We start from the raw sequence: 21,814 nt of genomic DNA, 5'->3' as shown, positions 1-21,814 counted from the left end.
AATCAATCCCACGTGACAGATACCAATATTTTATGGTACCAAAAATTGGCATTATCTTTTTTTGACTTGTTAGTGTAAAGTTTCCCAAAATTCGCGTTTTTGTTTTAGAACATTTATCTGCCAAATATAACAAAACTTAATACTCCATTGTGCTTTTAAACGATTATTTTAAATTGTAGGTCACATGGTCTACGTATTTTCGTGACAGTTTGATATGTTGGAACAGATTTTTGAGGAAGTAAAAGTAAAGTGCTCCCCTACACTTTTCCATGAAGGTGTATAGGGGTGTGGAGTTAGGACCCCACACTTTCTTGATCACAGCACCACACTCCTGGCTACCTTTATCCTTACGTTTAGTTTATGTTTTATAATAAAATAAATTTCTGCCTTGGTCAGCATATTTAGTTTTTATATCATGGAAACAAGGTTTTGGTGTTATAATATACCTCAAAGTTTTCCTCAAGGTACGAGCTTCATATATTGCTGGGTGGGCACCGGAGAATAGGTGGAAAACTTCCCGGTTCTCCCCCGCAGGGGATTGACACCGGGTCTCTTGCATAGTAGTCAGATGCCCTAATGACTGAGCTTCATTATTACTCGCTCGACAAATGCCGATAGTGTGCACTTAGCTTGGTAATTCAAAACATATCTCGTGCGACAAATACGAAGATGTGGCTCCCGTGTAACGGTAGATACGCACTCGATCTCCTGTTAGAGCCCTGCCACTTTGCTCTGTGATGCATTGATAGAAGTTGAAAAAATCGTGGGAAATAAATGATTTAATGTGGCTGTCGGATTTATTCCATGTATGTATAACTCTATAGTTTACTCTTGAGTAAAATGTTGGAAACCTTGCATGTTCTATGTACACAAACATGGCCTAGAAAAGACAAGAATGTTGGATTTCATGGAATTTTTCGTTGTTTTAGGACATTTCTTTTAAAAAAAATCGCTAAAAACGCCAACAATTCGCATTTTATGCGAAATTCGCATTATTTCGATATTTCGAACGGGTGAAAAATGTGTCCAGATATCACTTCACATTCCTAAACATAACTTCGCAGCAATTACCATTTTTCACGGTTTTGACGTTTGCGAAAAATCAATGTACCTACTAATTGGAAATTACATTCTGGCCACCCCTCCTATAAATCAGTAGATGGAAAGTGAAAATTTAGTAGGGTTGGCAGAGAAAAGTCAATTCTTGAAGAAAGTGATTTGATGTTATGATTGAATGATTCGAGTAAATATGATATTAAAATATTTACGTATTTATTATTAGTATTTTATTTCATAATATTGGACATTAACTTCACTCAGTGAGAGATTAATGACCATCTCTCACGAGTTTAAACAGACAGGACAGAGAGTGGCGTTAATTTCATTGCAATACTAGTGTTGCAGTAAATTTGAGGTTGGGAGCACTTGCCAATTTTTATAACGTTCGCCAATGCAGATTTATGTTTCACTTTTTCGAGATAGTATTCAATATAAGTATATCCCGTTTGGTTGGATTCTTCTTGATATCTAAGAATATTGCAATGTCATTGTAAACGTATCTTAACTTGTGCGAAACCAGTCAGGATGAAGAAAGAAAACCTTCGTAAGCACTGCTACATTAAATAAGGTGAACTGACCCAGAAGAGTAATAAAATTCCAGCAGCATATTTGCAGTCTAAAGCTCTTCTTGTTTATGCATATGATTTTTGTTGGATGTTGCAGTCCATGCAATTTCTGTCGCATGTTGTAGTGAGATACTTTGTCGGGTGGCGATATTCGACAAAAATCATTTGTATCAATGGAACATATTTGTTTCCATGTTCCTTCAGTTTGTCCATTAAAATGCTTTACTACGACGTCCGACAACTATTGGACGGCGCCACCCGCTCCGATCCCCTCCACCTATTGACAGTTCTGTCCCCCTTACTACTCCCATACGGACAAGAAAAAATGATAATTCAATGCATTTTCCACATAATATTTAGAGGCTTAACCTTTACTCCCCCGATGATACCGTATGGTATCATGGTGCTGATTACGAAATGAATGTGCTTTCTGGACCTTCATACTCTTATGTTTGGGTGGAAACTCTGACACAGGTCTGGAGCAAGCCTGGGAAATTCATATTGATGACCAACTTCCCCCCTCTCCACAACATATCCATGCCACATTTCGGAACAGAGTTTCACATTTTGGCTCATTATTCAACTTGTATGGCACCCAGGAACATGAAACATGTTTCAATCTCTTTGGAAACGTCCATTATTTGGAGAGAATACTAAGGTTTGCGCATTCTCCCCAAAATAGCGGGAAAAGAGGAGGTAAACTCCATATTTTTATGTGTTTTTTTTTCATTGAAATTCGGTGGTGGCACCCCCAAACCCCACTTCCTCGGTTCGGTGTTCTGAATTGTACACGGTTGCATGCTATGATGTTTTAGCTGAAAAAAAAAAATTATACAAAGTATATTGCCCCCATAGTGCCCGAGTTATAACAATTTTCCTCCAAAAATGCAAATTACCTATTTTTTGCAAAAGAAAAGAATAATCACATTTTGGCTTATTATTCAACTTGTATGGCACCCAAGAACATGAAACATGTTTCATTCTCTTGAGAAATGTCCATTCTTTGAAAAGAATACTAAAGTTTGCGCCTTCTTCCCAAATATCGGGAGAAGAGGGGGCAAACTCCAAATTTTTATGATTTTTTTACATTGAAATTCGGTAGTCACTCCCCCAAACCCACTTTCCTTGGTTCGGCGTTCTGAATTGTACACGGTTGCATGCTATGATGTTTTAGCTGCAAAACAAAACTTATCCGAAGTAGATTGCTCCCATAGTGCCCGAGTTATAACAATATTCTGATCAATATGCAAATTACCTATTTTTCGTAAAAAAAAAATAATCACATTTTGGCTTATTATTCAACTTGTTTCATGTTCTTGGGTGCCATACATGTTTCATTCTCCTGAGAAATGTCCATTCTTTGAAAAGAATACTAAAGTTCGCGTCTTCTCCCCAAAATAGCAGGAGAAGAGGGGACAAACTTCAGATTATTATGTTTTTTCCATTGAAATTCGGGGGACGTGCCCCCAACAGTGGCGTACGCAAGGGGGGGGGTTACCGGGTTTAAACCCCCCCCCTTGAGCTTTTGAAACATTATGGAAAATTCTGTAGAAAAAAATTAAAAATCGCTAATTTATCACAGTCAAAGATCTGCGACAGTAATAATAATAATAATAATAATTTGAATTATTATTCCCATGCAGCATGAAGAAAAACACAACATTCCAAACACAATCTAAGCGGCCGCAAAGTTCAATTTTGCATATTTTTTTTTTTTTTTTTTTTTTTTTTGCAAAAAGTCGCGCAGTGACTCTCGCGAGAATTGTGAAAATTCCTTGCTTCGTCGCAGCGTGCCGACAATATTGCAAACGTTCTTCTCGGTATTGATTTCACATCCCGTTGTGAACTCTCAAGTGATGCTGAGTCTACATCCACATCATTAAATAATGTTTTGTGAATCACCTAGAAGTGATAAATGTGTTGGAATGTCTATAAACTTACTTTTCAACGAAAACATAGACTCAGTGGAATTTAGCAACATGTATTCTCGCGCTTCATCATTATCCTGGGCGAGTTCCATAGGTAAAGGTAATGTAAATTCCCCCGTGCATAGAGCACCGTACCATGAAGGCACACGTAGTGGTGTGATGGGCCCCAAAGATTCTCGATCTCGAACTATTTTGCAGTTGATGTGATCAGCACCATGTTCCGGCAGCCTTCATCCCCCAGGGTTGCTCTCAGGTACCCATTGCTATGAGGCTGGGTGCGGAGACAAGGCTGGATAAATTCCAACCAATTCCGGGAATCGAAACCGGATCTCCCACGAAGTTGTCAGACTAGACCAGCGCGGCTCCTTGAATGAGTTTCATATTTCGATTATTTCAATAAATTTAATATATTTGCTTGTTTTTATGGATTTTCTTCACACTTAAAATGTCTCACTTATCATATACAAATAACCGTTGACTAGGCAATTATTTGTAACAAAGAAACATAAGAAATGTAATTTTGTTCTATTTCTTTCATAAATAGCAGCTGCATTAGTAGTAATTAAACTAATTAATTATAAGAATTATTAATTAATTTATTGTTATTATTAATAATTAAAGTATAACAAAACAATGGTACTGTGAATTTGTAGAAAGTTTTTGAAATAACACCCCCCTTGAGGAAATCCTGCGTACGCTACTGGCCCCCAAGCCCCCCTTCCTCGGTCCGGTGTTCTAAATTGTACACGGTTGCATGCGCTGATGTTTTAGCTGAAAAAAAAAGTTATCCGAAGTAGATTGCTCCCATAGTGCCCAAGTTATAACAATTTTTGTCAAAAAAGTGTTCGAAGTAAATGAAGACTAAATTCCCTGACATTTCCCTGACTTTTTTTGACACCTCAAATTCCCTGACTTTTCCCGGTTTTCCAGGTCTGTCGCCACCCTGTATATGTATTATAACAAGAAGTATTCCTGTATTGGAAGAAGAAGAAGCCTTCCTGTATTATAAGAAGAGGAAGAATTAGTGCATTGGAAGAAGAAGAAGCCTTCCTGCATTAATTCCTGTATTATAAGAATAAGAAGAGGAAGTATTCCTGCATTGGAAGAAGAAGAAGCCTTCCTGTATTATAAGAAGAAGTTTCCTGTATTATAAGAATAAAAAGAGGAAGTACTCCTGCATTGTAAGAAGAAGAAGCCTTCCTGTATTAATTCTTGTATTATAAGAAGAAGTTTCCTGTATCATAAGAAGAAGAAGTATTCCTGTATTGGAAGAAGAAGAAGCCTTCCTGTACTATAAGAAGAAGTTTCCTGTATTATAAGAATAAGAAGAGGAAGAATTCCTGTATTAGAATAAGAAGCCTTCCCGTAATAATACCTGCTTTGGAAGAAGAAGAAGCCTTCCGGTATCATCAACAGGAGAAGCTTATCTATAGACAAGAAGAAGAAGCCTATCTGTAGATAAGAAATAGAAGCCTTTGGAATATAGACAACAAAATATCTTCAAAGATATATATGTAAATAAGAGAAGATGTGTTTAGTTAATCATATATATACAGCTTAAATAAGATTACGTATATCAAACATATTTAATTTAATGATACAAGAATATACCTTGTATTATTACTCTCAGTTGTGAGTTAAATGAGTTGTTTCCTTTCATACCTCAACGTTGTTATTCAGTTTTAATGGCCCTAGGTATCTCATGTTCTATCCTGGCCTAAGCCGGACTGGTGTTACACAAAGGACATGGCCTTAATATATGGCGACCCACGTGTGGGGCTCGACGGAAATTAAAATTTGAAACAACATTAAGAATTTGAAGGTTGAAAGGAAAACTAAAATGGAATCTGAGAAGTATACTTGCTGCCAACAAGAAGCAAATGGAGAGGAAATAATCCAATGTAAAGTATGTGGAGAAATAAAACATTGGTTATGCGAAGGAATCTGGAAGAAGAAATACCCAACCATATGTGACAGAGGAGAAGGATATGAATGCAAGTAATGCAGGAAAGCAAAATCAAAGGAAAAGGAAGTAAAGAAAGAGGAAAATAGCATGATGGAGATATTGCAAAAAATGATGATGAAGATTTAAGATAATAACAGAGAAATGAAAGAAAAGTTGGAAGAAAGCATGGCAGAAAGTAAGGAGAATAACAGAGAAATGAAAGAAAGGTTAGAAGACAATAACAGAGAAATTAAAGAAAAAAATAGAAGGGATGGTAGAAGTCTGTGAAGAAAATAGGAAAGCATTTGAGCGGAAAATAGAAGATGTAATAATGCTGATGGAAGAGAGAAATGAGGAGATAAATAGGAAGATTGAAAGAGAAGTATCAAGAGTAAGAGAAGGATCCCAGCAGAAAACCATGAGAATGGAAAGGAAAGTTCTGGAAAATAAAGCGCAAATAGAAATCAACATCTCCAGAATAGATGAGGCAGAAAATAAAATAGAAGAAATTAAGGTCATAACAGAAGATCAAATACTTAGGTAGTAAAGGAAACCTTAGGACTCAGAGATATGAGGATACAAGATGTTCAAGAAGTTAGGGAAGAGTTAGAGAGGAGTGATAAGAAGATACAAATCATTGAAAATAAGGTAGACAAAGGAAAGGAAGAGAATAAATTACAGTGGAAAAGGATAATTCCTAAAATAGAAGAAATTGAGTAGAAATTAGGGGATCTGAGAATCCAAGATAAGCCGATAGGATATAATCAAGAAGGAAATGATAGAAATTAGGAATATGAGAAGAGGAAAATCAAAAAGGAAAGTAGTAGTGACAAATCGACAATAGAAGAAGAAAAACATAGAAGATTTTCAAAAAGAAAGAAAAGGAAATCGAAGAGTAGCAGAGAGGGAAGTGATAATGGAAGATTGCTGGACACAGTGGATAGAAGCTACCAAGAAATGAGAAAATACAGAATGAGAATACATCGACCAAACGAATTGCAACACTTGCCTAAGTTTAATGGAAATATCTCCGAAAAATGTCCACATACGTTTCTGAAGGAACTGATGATGAATGTAAAGTTAATGAGAATACCAGAGCATATGATACTTGACCATATCAAAGGATGGTTTTAGCAGTCAGCTGCAGGCTGATATCAGCTGAACCAACACAAGTCTGGGACATTTAAAGATTTTAGCAAGAAGTTCTTGGATTACTATTCCAGCAAGAAATTGAAGAAGAGGTATGTTGACTGATCGAAAGTTTAAAAGCACATACATGGTGACAATGAGGAGCTTTAGAAATCTAAATGAGAAATGGGAAGAGGAAGAGCTGGTCAGTCAAGTAATACAAACATTACTGCTGAGGATCCAAAGAGGTGTTGCAGTAGTGAAGATAAAAAAGGGAGATGATTTGATAGAATATCTACGAACAGATGATATGCTGTAGAAGACTCAAATGTTATGGAACAAAGAAAGAGAAGGAAGTACATATTAAGGAAAAGGAAGAAGGTTCGCAGAAGATAACAAAAATGGCAGGAGGAGAAATTATCGACAGGAAGTCAATAGGAATTATAATAGAAGAAATGTAGGATCTTGGAGAGGTAATCGTGGATATAGAGGAAGAGATAACTACCGACAATATATTCAGGAAGGAAATCCAGAACAGAGGATGGAACAAGAAGAAAGACAATATAGAGGAAACAGTTACAATGAGGTAAACGAAAGAAGAAATGTAGAAATGAACGAAGAAAAGGAGAGAAGCAGTAGAATTAGTGAGAAACCAGATGCTGGACGAAAGAAGAAATGTCGAATGGCAGCAGGCGAACGAAGAATTAAGAAACGTTGAACCTGCGAGGAAGTTAAACATGTAGAGCTCTTGCAGCAACTCCCAGGTGTGAGGGCAAAAGGAAGTGAAGAGAACACAAAGGGAGAATCTACTGTAAAGGAAAATGGAATTTTGAAATTATATTTAATTGTAGAGCCTAGCCTAGAAAATCTGAAACCTTGAAGAACATTTTACGTGGAAGCGAAAGTAATAGAACTTAACAGTTAGATGTTTAATTGATTCCTGGAGTGTTGTAGAAGTCATGAGTTATAACTGTTGGAAGAGGATTAAAGACAAATATAATCAAGCAAAACTAGACGCTTCTGAAAGAGATAGAGTCAGATTAGTAATGGCAATGGGTAAAGATGAGTATAAGATCCAGGGCACACTACGTGTAATGATGAATATTAGAGGAGCCAATTTCGAAGCAAAATTTCTGTTTGTGAAAGTTCTGAGGTGCAATATCATATTAGGAGTACCTTTTTTGGAAAATTACGATGGGCACATATATATAAAGGAAAAGAGGCTGAATCTAGAATCAATAGAGACTGTGAGAATCGATATCCCCATGGAGGCAGAAGGAAGAGGATCATGTCAGGGGAAAAAATCCTTTCTCTACGAATACTCTATGATATGAAAATTTTCGTCCAAAGGAGGGGGATGTTAGGTCACCTGCCTGCATGGGTAAAACAAATTATAAATATTGAAACGATGACTAACAGATGACAGCACTATGTAAAGCCTGGAATTCGTATCACTTAAATGATTTAAATAAGACGAAGGGAAGATGAAACCAAATGTATATATTGTTAATAGATAATTGAGGCTTGATTTGTGATAACATGACAATAATGAAATATGCAAAAGGGAATAAGAATAAATGATAACAGTAACAATCACATATGTTACGGTGAGAAGATTAAAGAAGTTGGGAAACGTTTTCAGATTTGCGTCTGTTGCTCTCTAGTTTGGAAGGAGATTTTCCATCAGAGCTTTTGGTTGCCCTGGTGGCACCAAGTCCTAGGCTGAACCAAAGCACAACGAGTTGAGCATTCTTATGCGGCACCGGGTTAAGGGAGTGTGTGAGAGGATGCAAACCTTAACTGTCCCTTTGGTTGTCACAGATAGTCGGTGGCACAGTGGTTAGAAACAGCGACCAGAGGAGGGGGAACTAGATAGCTGTATAGATGCCTAAGAAGCATGGGAAGCGAGCTGGCTGCAAGACCCATGAGGCTTTATTAGCACAGCACAGAAAGGAAGGCGGCGAGATAATTCAGCCACCAGTTTGGGTTTCAGATCCACTGGGACTGAAACACGACATCGCTAAGGAGGAGAGGAAATTCAAGCTGATTCCAGTAGATACTTCAGAGATGTCTAAGGATATATGTATATATAAGGATATCAAGGAAATTATCCCTAAAGATATCCTAGGTGTGAACCGGGGCAACAATAATAGGAAGGATATCTATGTAAATAGCCTAACAAGTATTCCTGTATTATAAGAATAAGAGGAGGAGGTACTCCTGCATTGGAAGAAGAAGCATTCCTGTATTAATATCTGTATTACAAGAAGGAGTTTACTGTATTATAAGAAAAAGTTTTCCTAAATTGGAAGAAGAAGAAGCAGCCTTCCTGTATTAATTCCTGCATTATAAGAATAAAAAGAGGAAGTATTCCTGAATTGCAAGAAGAAGAAGCCACCCTGTATTATAATAATAAGAAGAGGAAGTATTCCTGCACTGTAAGAAGAAGAAGCCTTCCTGTATTAACTCTTTTATTATAAGTAGCAGTTTCCTGTATCAAAAGAAGAGGTATTTCTGTATTGGAAGGAAAAGAAGCCTTCCTGTACTATAAGATGAAGTTTCCTGTGTTATGAGAATAAAAAGAGGAAGTATTCCTGCATTCGAAGAAGCCTTCCCATATTAATCCCTGCTTTGGAAGAAGAAGAAGCCTTTAGAATATAGACATCAAAATATCTTCAAAGATATATATGTAAATGAGAGAAGATATGTTTAGTTAATCATATATATACAGGGTAAGTCAAAATGATGGACCCGATAACAGAAATTTATTCTGTGAAATCTAATAAACATATGTTTTTGTGAGACATGTGCTTCGAAAGGTTAACTTTCAAAGTTTAGTTTCCACGCAGTGTTTCCACTTTCTACCGCTAGGAGTCAGGTGCGAGCAGGAAAATGGCGTTGACTGGAGACCAGAGATCTTTCTGTGCGCTTGATTATCATGTGAACAAGTCTGTGATTAGTGTGCAACGGCATTTCCGTACCAAATATCGGAGAGAACCACCTACGGGGAATGCCATTCGTAAGTGGTATGAACATTTCAGAGATTCGGGCTGCATCTGTAAACGAAAATCGACTGGCCGCCCATCGACTGTGGAAGAGACAGTGGAACAAGTGCGCACATGTTTCGTGCAGAGTCCACAGAAGTCCACCTACCGGGCAGCGAGAGAACTTCAACTTCCACAGAAAACTGTCCAGCGGGTTCTGCGGAAACGTTTACAAATGAAACCCTACCGCTTGCAACTAGTTCAAGCCTTAAAAGACACTGATTATGCTTTGGTACTAATTTACTATCCTTCGGACACATTTATTTATTTTTACAGAAGAAACTACTTACCGTAATTAGTTCCTGTGGCATTGTCGAACATCGGGAAGGTGTTTTGTGTGATGTGGGAATGTTACATAGCTGAAATTCATGTTGTTTGTTGAAAATTAATTCTCCGACGGAGATAGCGTTTGGCGCGTACATCTTCCTACACCATCACGTTCGTACACCTTCGTACACCATCACCTTCGTATACCGTCGTGACTATCATGACGCGTCGTGATTATATTTTGTTGATATGTAGTGTTTTGAACTGTCTGCGTTTGCGACGAGAGTTAGAACGGTATTGTGTAACACCGGGAAGGTGTTTTGTGTGAAATTCAGGTAAGTTTTCCGTATCCTGGAAACCGATTTCTTCAAATTTAAAAGTTTGGGGCTCATTTGGGGGCAGGTGACTCCGGCCAATTTCTAACATGCCCTTAACAGGGAGTCTATAGAAACAGGTGGGGCCGCGATAGCGGTTGGGGGCGGTAGGTCAATTATCCCAGGGGCGGAGCCCGGAACCGGTGGGAAATTTCGACTCGAAAATTTGAAACGCAAATAGAGAAGATTCAATTTCTTTGATCAAAAAAACGTCAATACACCTTAAGGAATGTTCCGCGAAGCTGATAGCCGCACGAAGCATTGGCGCGTGGATAGGTTAGTTCAGTTAGGTTGAGATAGATAGTTAAACTTTGGTGTCGGGCATTTCTTGGGTTCCGAAGATTGAAGGACTCGAACCCGGAACCTAAAGCGGATAGGTTGGGGGGGGGGGGACCGTCAATAACTCCCGGTCACAAACTGGCTTATAATTTGTGTAATTTCTCAGGAGTATTTTTTGTTCTGTTCATGCATAATGCCTGCTTTCGGAAACTTAATTTATAAGTGACACACTTCGTTCGGTGGGGACAAGCCACGAATTGTTTGAGAGGAGGGACAAATCTCGTTCATATACTAGATACAATCATGGACTATACTTGAAATGGCCTCCCCGATGGCGCAGTGGTTGCGTCGTCGCCTAAAGGGGTTCGATACCCGGTGGAGGTACAAGTTTCGTTCTACATACGTGAATAAATCACAAGGCTACATTGTCAGTACAAATACATAAGAGGTGCAAACAAAGCTCCTATGAACCTTCAAAGTAGTCCCCCAGAGTGCACACAACACGTTTCCAATTATGTATGGAGATGGTTTCCCACATGTGGGAGGCGTCGAGGTGTGAGTCGGAACATTAAAGTTTTACAGCGATATCAATTAATTTCCTCTCATTCGGAAACCGTCTTCCACATCGTTGGTATAGTGCGGGAGGCCTTAGAAAGATCGCTTCGCGGGCTTACAGCAGACGACAATATGGGGGTGTGTCTGCGAGAACCAATTAGGTCCGCGAATGAGCGAGCCCGGTTGCCACAGCTAGCTCGCTGCACCCTTCTGGAAGGGTAAGTGACCTCTGCCTCTTGCTACCTCGCCCTGTTTGTTCGGCTGAGGAACAGACGACACGAGAGTATCGGCAGTAGTGTGCGAGCGACGTCTGCTGTTAGCCCGCGAAACGCTCTTTCTAAGGCCTCCTACACTATAGCGGTTTGTGGGCGCTCTGGGGGACTACTTTGTAGCGCTTTGTTTGCGCCTCTTTTGTTCTTGTACTGACAATGTAGCCTTGTAACTAATACACGTATGTAGAACGAAACACTTCTCTAAATTTCCTTTGCACTTCCCTAGCAACCCTTGGTACACATGAACTGCTTTGTTCATACATTGTTCAATTCCATAAAGTGTCCTCTTCTATTTTTATATTCCGAAGTTTTGTGCCAGTCCTGTATTCTCGAGAAAGAAAAATAGATGCCATGACTTATGTCCCAGCCCTCGTATATGGTTGATTCATGAAAAAGCCATAAACATCTTCTACGTTAGCCTTCATTTCAGTCGTTCTGCATATTACCAAAACCAAAACAAAAGTCTTCAAGTTAAATTAAGAAGGTTTGTTTTTAGTACTGTACTGTAATTTTTCATGGGCATTTCATATCTTTTTGGGTTCACTAAAACCGAAGTTCAGAGTTCACTAAAGACTAGGTTCACAATAGCCGAAAGTTCATACAATCGAGTTCACTACATCCAGAGTTGACTGCTTTTCATTTAATTCTTAATTTTCAGCAGTGTCATTTCGTGCTGATAGCATAACATTTTTACTTAGATGTTCCCATGTTTGCAAATACCTATACCCGCTGCATACACAATCATAACTGAACAACAGTTGAGAAAGTGGTAAATGAAACAGGTCTAGAACAGAAAGCCTAGGAATCACCAAAATATCCAGGCGAGAAAACCAAAGTAGGTTCCATAGTGGCTATGCTAAAAAGGGGACAAGGGGGTCTCCCCAGAGAAGTGTCTGGCCCACCGTAGCCTCCACAGTTTTTACTTTTTAGACAATTATTTTGAATAGCAATAACGACTTATACGTATAATGACATCATTATAGTGAACTCGGATGTAATGAACCTGAGTCACCTCGTCCCGACTCAAATACATTATAAGTTTCATGTGTAGTGAATCCTCGATTTCTGTTTCAGTGAACCCAAAGAAGAGAAATGTCCTTGCAAAATTATTAATATTACAAACTGTCTTATAGTATAGCCTATAATTACTCGAAGATTTATATTAATGACATTTTCAACGGTGGCAAGACGGGACTATTTTATCAATTGAAGACTAAAATTGGTAAACGCTGTAAGTGCCACAAGAATTCAAACACGTTTTCCATGTTCAACTGTGAAATGTGCCATGCTTGATAATGTGGCAAACGTGAAAAGTGGCTGGTAGCCCTCTAAGTAGTTCAAAGGGCGTGTAAAAAGGCACTAGTGTGAACTGATGTGCTGAACGATGCGATTTTTCAACACTTTCGCTTTTGGCACTTACAACGTTTACCACTTTTAGTCCTCAATTGATACCTGACAATATACAAAAATTTAAATGGGAAGGGGTCTTGGTTGTAAAATATAAAAGAAGCCTAGAAACTCTGTGATTGATTGATTGATTTGGTTTATTTTACTTAGCTTTTTGTGCCACTTTTGTCTAATTTGCAAACATGGGAATGAGTGATGATATGATGAAATTGATGAATGGACACTCACAAACACCCATGCCCAGGCCGCGATTCGAAACCAGGACCCCTGGCGTCGTAGAAGAAACACTATGGACTTGTTCATTTGTTCATTGCCTTAATCAGCCACAGACAACCGATTTTTTCAAGGTACAGTAAATTAAGAGTGTACCAAAACTGATATTTTGTTTTATGCTGTACTGTATTGTGGATATTTTATTTCAATCATTGAATGTGTCAATCAAACTACTTCTGCAATAGGTATTTTATTTCTTAGTCACTACTAACCTTTATTCAGGTAAAGGGAAGGTATTTATGTAAACTTCGGATACAATGAATCAAGTGAGGCGTTGAACGAGAGAAAGGGCAAAACCAAAAACCAAACCAGCAATTTTAACCTTCTTTTTCTTTAAAAAAAATATCGATTTAAATAAAACAAATCATCAAAAATTATTTTTGAAATAAAAATTATGATTTTTTTATCCACCCTGCTCTCCACATACTGATCTTGGCCAGTACACTGTTTGGAGCCAAACACGACGCTAATGTTTGTGAAAATATCAATAGAACATGAAAAGATGTTGGCAGGCACATGCATTCCAACATAAAACTAAATTTTCATACGTTTCTGACTTAACCCTTTCTCTCGTTCAACGCATAAGCGGAATTAGGTGTAGCTACAAAATTAGACACTTTATCTTTAAAACTTCTGAGAATTCCCCCCCCCCTACTTTTAAGGCATTGCCACACATTTCATACAACAAAACTTGTGACAACTGCATCCAGGGTGATTAATTATGAATGGGATTCACCACGTTCTAAAGTAGCGGTGTTCAACGAAATTTGCTTCACCTTTGTATAAAGCGATTCACTGCTTATCTGCCTTTGGAGAAAAAACAAGGAACTGAGCAGAGAAATAAATTGTTACCGATTTAGGTCAAAAACTTATACGCTTCCCGAACATTGATGCAGTTCGCAAATCGCTGAAGAGGCTGGTGTTGGGAAATCAGCGGTGTCAAAAATTATCAGAAACTACAGGGCAACTGGTATATAGTTTTTCTCCAAAGCGAAAAGGAAAGTGTGGTAGAATTGTCCCACTCATTCAAAATCCCACTAACGACGGACAAGAAATTTTTCAGCATGACCTTGCTCCTTGTCACACATCAAAGTCTGTACGTAAATTTGCTTCTGACAACAATTTAACGATTCTAGATTGCCCAGGGAATTCACCGGATATGAACCCCATAGAAAACTTATGGGGTATTGTGAAGAAACGTGTTGCAAAAATGGACTGTTCAACGAAGCAAAAGGTTATTACCAATGTGATTCATGTGTGGTTTCATGACAGTGATATCAAAGTTATGTGTTCAAATTAGGTTTAATCAATGCCAAACCGCATCAAGCAGCTAATAACAGCCAAAGGAGGACATATTTCATATTAGTGTAAGTGTACGTTATGTACATCTCCAAGAAAGAGTAAAAAATGGAAAAAATATATATTTTTTCCACAAAAATCAAAGACGGATTACTCACCTGGGAGCCTGAACATGGATCCATTTTAGCTTCAAGTGCAAATTCAAATTTCAATCACAAATAATTGCTAAAATATATGTCGAATTTTCAGCAATGTCAATCGCTCCTGTCTGCTTCCAACCACAGATTACTCTAACTTTGAATTGCATTCACTGTTGCCAACGCGTGAAGATGCAACGCTACTATAGTACAACTCGCAATTCCACTGTAACAATTATTTTTAACAAACATAGGGAATGTTACCATTTGAATTTGGGTGAATGGTCCCAGAGCCGTAGCTAGAGCTAGTATTTGTTATTATTATCACTCTTGGAAGACCAAGACGAAGATGGAGGGATAATTTCGAGATGGACCTAAATGAAATCGGTAGAGATGGAAAAGACTTGCTCAGGATAGGGACAGATGGAAGGCCTGTGGTGCTGCAGCCATGAACCTTCGGGTTTAAGAAGGCTAGAGAGTTAGTTAGTTAGCTATATTTAAGGGTTAGGGCAGTTATTGCTACTTTATTAGGATTGCGATTAGGCAATAATATTACAGTTTATTTTATTTGGAAGTTCATTCTTTTGTTTACGGGTTGGGTTGTCAGTACGGGATAGAAAAGAGTAAACGTCGAGGTGTTTTGTTCAAGTTATTGGCTTCTTAATATTTCTACATATTTGGTCTCGAAAGAAATAGATGTGGGTAAAAATTTCTTGGATCACTATACTCTCAGTGCAACCCTTTCTGTGACAGTCGTATCAATTTTATATATACGGTGGGATGCACAAGTATGGCTCGGCAAATTGTCCAAGCCTATTTCCATTAATTTTTCTCTTGCATCCTATGTGTTTATAAGGGATAGATTTATACGAATGCTGTTGCAGATTTTGTCAGAAGCTGGTTTGTCATTTTGTAGGCTCGCAGCGACCGGTAGGCTTGGGGGGGGGGGGGGGCTGAAGCCTAGGGTGCCATTAAAAGCTTTTTTAAAAAAAATTCCGAAGGGAGAGGGGATCTATTTTATTATTTTTCAACTGTGAAAATTTTATTTAGAAATTGGAAATAAATTACATTATTCCCTAGGAAATTTCCAATATTTTTGTACTAACTTTGTTCATGAAAACACAAATGAAATATAAATAGGAGGCAAAATGCACTAGGTGGGCCTATCAGGCGCCATCCTTGAATGTGTCATTCGAGACACTCATGCCAGTGAGAGTGGTACAATTGGTTGGTAATGATGATATTTTTTTAATAATTATTATATTTAACAAAGCAGAATATGCAACGAGAAATTTTCACTTCCCAGAGGTAAGAGGAGAAGGAAGACATACAAGGTGTTACTCTGCCCTTGCTCCCCTTCAAGATTTTCAATGATGACGTAGTATCCCCAGATATTTCTTTTTGGGAGTCACCACTTAAACTACTGCACACTGTATCATTTATTTTAATTATTATTCATAACCTCTTTCCTCCCTTCTTTTACATGTATGCTTATATTCTGGTAACAGCCTTCCCGATGGCGCAGTGTTAGCGTCGTTGCATTGTAATCAAGGTGTCCCTGGTTAGATAGCGGTGAAGGCTCATAGTGCTTCGGATCGGGCCCTCCGAGATGCGTACACTTCGTGTATACTCCGTATACGGGCCGCAACCTGTGATGCTAAAAGGACTGATGTCGTCAAAGGATTAGTCGTGCGTTTTGGTGAAATACATGTATTTAAATGAGCGATTTGTACGATAAAGAGCTCCTGTAAATCTATTTATTTCAGAGTAAGAATAATAATTGTTGTCGCAAATTAAACATAGTTGTATCCTGATCAGTTACAAGTAAATTTATGCGTTTGTATGTAGAACAACATTTAATTATATGTTAGTAAAAAATAGTCTGTCTTCAACCAGTGCGAAGTATACGACTTTTATGAATTTGTGAACAAAGCTGAATGGTAATATTAATTACATAGATGCCGACCTTGTAACTAATATATTCCTTTATTTAACACGAAAAAATGTTGATTGTTCTTTATATGTCCGTATTCTTGCTCATATGTTGTCTGAAATTCTGCAGTTCAAAGTGCAAGAGTCACGATTTAACACAATTTTACTTTCTAGTCACAGTAGAGGATATTCACTTACTTCTTCATGCTATGCTCCAATTTACAAGAATTATGGGCTTCATATAATATACAGGGTGTCCATAAAGTCTCACCCCGCCCTGGGTATTGTGAGAACGGCTGTAAATAGGAAGAAATGGCGAAACACGTATTCCATGATGTTCAGGGGGAAACGTTTTGACGCCAACCATTCCCTACCCGGGCCCCCCACAAGGGGGTAGGCTGGGGTCGACTATTTTTTTTTCAAATAGCAAGGGGGGTCGAAGAATATGTCGTTTGAAAGGTCTTATCATAACAACAATAATACAGCAAGCCCGACCCTGTGGCCGAGTGGTTAGCACATCGCGCTGCGACGCCAAGGGTCCCGGGTTCGAATCCCGGTCGGGCTTGGTTGTTTGTGAATGTCCATTCATCAATTTCATCATTTCATCACTCATCCCCATCTTCGCAAATTAGCCAAGAGGCACAAAACGCGAAGTAAAATAAACTAAATCAAATCAAAAATCAAAATCAATAATACAGCAAATCCGGGGTCTCTACGTAGCTCCAATTGACAATGGCGTGGAATCAAATGTGGAACATGACCAGCATTGGACAGGACTCCAACTCCTACAGTAGTGATCCTAAACAACAGTAGGAACTGGAAAAATGTTCCTACACTGTAGCATGATTCGGAGATATCCTAGCAGTGTCTATAAATAAGTACCCCTCCGCCCAAGAGATGGCAAGCGTCCGTACACAAAACCGCATATCATCGCGCCCCCTGAGATTGCTACCAGGGGCCCGTCAAGTATCTGAGCGACGCTCGCTGAGCAAGATTTTTGCTCGTTGAGCAGGCAGATCATTTACTTGACGCTGTTTGCTCTTGATCAAAATATCAGTGCCTTTGAATAATCTGTGATGAATGTGGCTGCGTCGAGTGGACAAGATTTCGGTGTTTGAAAAGCTGTTAATTATGGAAATAGAATAGTTGATGTGAGCAAAACTGTCGAAATTTTCATTTTCACACCTTGCACAACTTTTCGAAACTAAGGTTGTATATTTAATTACTTATTTATTATTTGGAATAAACAACACTTTCATTTTAATACAATTACAAAAACTGGAATATTACATCACCTTCTGTTACTTCAACTTCCTCTCTAATTACGCTATATCGCAAGCCGCTCATCATAAATATTTCCTCATAGGTTGCCACGCCACTCCTCGTGGCTCGCCACCCCGCCATCTTCACACAGTTTTCCTCTTCTTCCCTTTGCCTCACGAGATCGAAGCACAAAAACGCCATATATTTTGTGACTCAAACCTGTGGCGAGCAAGGTTCACGGAGCAACGCCTATTTGGCCGTCAAGTAGCTGAGCGATCGTTACTCGCTGAGCGCTCAGATACTTGACGCGCCCCAGAAGGACACGGACAGACATGCACAATCGCAACTCAAAGCAAATGGTGAAGGAGACACGTAGTTACATGTACAATGTCAACTGAAGGCAAATGGGTGGGGGGGAGGTTACAAGATGTTACAACACGTACACCACTAAAAGTCAAATTGAGCTTACCTACTATTTACAGAAGATGTTCGAAATGAGCCCCATTCACTTGTTTGAAGGAGAATGCAGACGGAGTATCGAACCAGACCAAGTAATCAGTGTTGCTACCGCGATGAAGATTCAACAGGACCATTCTGCTTGTGCTCTCGTAAGCAAACAGACAGGACCGCAAAAGTTCGATGTAACTTTGAAATACTGGACGTAGAAGAGTTGTAGTGGCGTTCACACTGTGTTCTACTAACGTGTTTCCTGTATCTTCCGTTACCGTGGTTCTGTTTGTGTGTGTGTATTGGTGATTAAAGTGTTTGCAACGACGAGAAAAATGAATGGTGCCGGAAGGGCGCGTTCTGGCGCAGACAAAGTGGAAATTATCTTTCTTTTCGGTGAATGTCGCAGAAACTACCGTGCCACTGCTAGACGTTTTAACGAATTGTATCCCCAGCCTACCCCTTGTGGGGGACCCGGGTAGGGAATGGTTGGCCTCAAAACGTTTCCCCCTGAACATCATGGAATACGTTCTTTCAGACCTTGTGAAAACATTCTGTGAAACTCAAAGCGTCAATGACAGACGACGTCCAGGACGACCTCACATCGATGAGGTAACAGTTATAGGACGCGTGACTGTAAACCCTGAAACGTCTCTCAGACAAATAGAAGAAGCAAGTAACATTCCACGGAGTTCTAGGTGTTAAAATTACACAAATTTCATCCTTACAAAATGCAGATAAAGCAAGAACTAGGAGATGATGATTTCGATACACGAATTGAGTTTTGCCAAATTATGTGCGACAGGATTGCTAACAACGAGAACTTCTTACAAATCTGTTTCAGTGACGAAAGTTCTTTTTTCCTAAATGCCTGTGTTAATAAACACAATGTTCGAGTATGGGCATATGTTAATTGCCATGTTGTGAGGGAAGGCCATACGCAAAGACCTGAGAAGGTTAATGTGTGGGTAGGTATTTTAGGAAACCACATAATCGGACCCCTATTTCTTAATGGCAATTTAAACGGTAATCTGTACCTGCAAATTCTACGTGACACAGTGGATCCCTTGGTAACGGACCTTGTAGAAAACTCAGTCGATGTCAACGGCGTGCCTGAATTTGATGCGAACAATATCGTTTTTCAGCAAGATGGATGTCCTGCACACTACAGGACACGTGAGTACTTGAACGAACATTATCCCAATAGGTGGATAGGCCGTCGTGGTACTACCATCGAATGGCCTGCGAGATCGCCTGATTTGCCTCCGAACGATTTTTCCTTTGGGGACACCTTAAATCTGTTGTGTACAAAACAGAACCTAGTAGTCTTGCTGATCTGCAACAACGAATGATAGCAGCCTGTAGAGACATTTCAGCAGACACGTTCAGCAAAGTGCGACGTGCATTTCATACTCGTCTGTTGTACTGCCAAGAAGTGAATTGGGCTCATTTCGAACATCTTCTGTAAATAGTAGGTAAGCTCAATTTGACTTTTAGTGGTGTATGTGTTGTAACATCTTGTAACCTCCCCCCACCCCATTAGCCTTCAGTTGACATTGTATTTATTGTATGTACATGTAACTACGTGTCTCCTTCACCATTTGCTTTGAGTTGCGATGGTACATGTACAGTGGCTCCAGAAAGTATTCGTCTGTATAGAAGAATGGGTTATTGGATGTACAGACTGGCATTAATTTACAATAAAAAAGAACACAAATTGCACTCTATTACTTATTCGTTTGCACACAAAAAATATATGCAAAAGGAAATGTCGTATTTGTCATATAAAGTGAATTACAACAAAAAATGCATTAACACGCATCATCCGACGCCAAATAAATATTCGTCTGCAATATATAAAAATAAAAGTGTGTCATCTTTACAAATGGTTAATACTTGGTGAGACCAACTAATTTTTCTTTTAAGGATGGCATCCATCCTTCGTGGCATTGATCGAACCAAATTACTTGTCGTTTCCTGTGAAATATTATGCCATTCAGTCATTAGGGCTTCTTCAGATAATTTTTATCAGAAATGTTGTGTTTGCGTATACTTTCTTCCAGCATATTCCACACATGCTCTATGGGATTAACATCTGGAGACTGTGGAGGTGTTTCCATCCAGTGCGGTGTATTATAGAGTAACCACAACTTGGTGTTGTGAGCCGTATGCTTAGGGTCATTATCTTGGGTGAAGATGTATCCATCGGATAGACCCATATCATGCACACTTTTGGGAAGGTGGGACTTCAGGATGTTGATGTATGCTTTATAATCCATGATGCCTTCCACAAAGCACAGATCCCCAACACCACTGGCACTCATGCACCCCCATACAAGTATTGAACCTCCACCACGTTTCACAGTCGGTGTTAGATTCTTCTCAGCCAGTTCTGTGTTCTTCTTCCGCCACACCATGACCCGTCCATCTGACTTGAAAAGATTAAATTTACTCTCATCTGTGAATATGACTTTCTTCCAGTAGTCATTTGTGTCATTTTTGTGTGCTTTGGCGTAGTCAGTCCTTTTCTGCTTGTTACGTTTGTTTATGTACGGTTTTCTACGGGCAGTTCTTCCCCGATACCCAGCTTGGTGGAGAACACTTCTTACTGTTTCTGCTAAGACCGTTTTTCCAGTTTCATTTGCTACCTCAGCAGCCAACTTTGGGGCACTCACTTTCGGATTTTTTACAACCTTCCGCACTATCACATTTTTTCTTTCTGTGTTAGATTTAGAGGTCGGCCATTTCTTGGGGCATTTTTGTATCTTCTTGTGTTCTTAAACCTATACACAATACTTTTAATTGTGGTGATTAGCCTACTGAGTGTTTTGCTTATGTCTGTGAAAGAGTTACCACTACGAACTACTCACCCCAATACGCCTTTCCTCTCCGGTAGTTTCCTTCGATTTGCGCCCCATTTTTCCACACAGGTCCAACCCTGGCCTCCAGCACGCACATTCCCTGTTGCAACGGAAGAAAGCTCGTACTTGCACTACACGAGATTCACCTTGCATCTCAACAGCGAGTACCTAGGGGGTTTGATTTCATGCAACTATGTAGCAGACGAATACTAGTTTGGTGCTTAATATGACAAGAGTTTCTATATTTGTGTTGTGTTCGAACACAGCAGGAAATATCTTTGCTTTTTCTCTTGATTTTCGCAGAACGAATGTGGACGTGTGTCTGTATTACAGTTTTCTCATGCTTTTCTTCTTTTGCAAAGTGCTATACATGGTTTGACAGTCTGATTGTGCTCAGACGAATACTTTCCGGAGCCACTGTAGGTCCGTGTCCTCCTGGTAGCAATCTCAGGGAGCGCGATGATATGCTGTTTTGTGTACGGACGCTTGCCATCTCTTGGAGGGGGGGGGGGTGTACGTATTTGTGGACACTGCTAGGATATCTCCGAATCATGCTACAGGTAGGAACATTTTTCCAGCTCCCACTGTTGTCTAGGATTACTACTGTAGGAGTTGGGAGTCCTGTCCAATGCTGGTCATGTTCCACATTTGATTTCACGCCATTGTCAATTGGAGCTACGTAGAGACCCCGGATTTGCTGTACTTTTCTCCATTCGAAAGTAGTTCTTGAAATCTTCAATATCGCTGAGGCTGATTTCCTTCAACAGTAGTAATTGCG

At 39.3% G+C, this 21,814-nt stretch overlaps 1 protein-coding gene across 1 annotated transcript in view; it reads right to left on the bottom strand.

Moving 5' to 3' along the window:
* The window catches only part of LOC145995321 (uncharacterized), a 60,058-nt gene extending 45,371 nt beyond the window's left edge, over positions 1-14,687 (bottom strand). The window contains exon 1 of the mRNA XM_083131930.1: positions 14,555-14,687. Within this exon, the coding sequence (XP_082988056.1) occupies positions 14,555-14,578 (24 nt within the window). The 5' untranslated portion in view covers positions 14,579-14,687. The remainder of the gene's footprint in view (positions 1-14,554) is intronic.
* Positions 14,688-21,814: the final 7,127 nt, after the last annotated feature.

Source organism: Lepisma saccharinum, chromosome 11 (assembly GCF_977018435.1).
Source record: "Lepisma saccharinum chromosome 11, izLepSacc3.1, whole genome shotgun sequence".
NCBI classification, from domain to species: domain Eukaryota; kingdom Metazoa; phylum Arthropoda; class Insecta; order Zygentoma; family Lepismatidae; genus Lepisma; species Lepisma saccharinum.
This window is presented reverse-complemented; position numbering and strand designations above follow the sequence as displayed.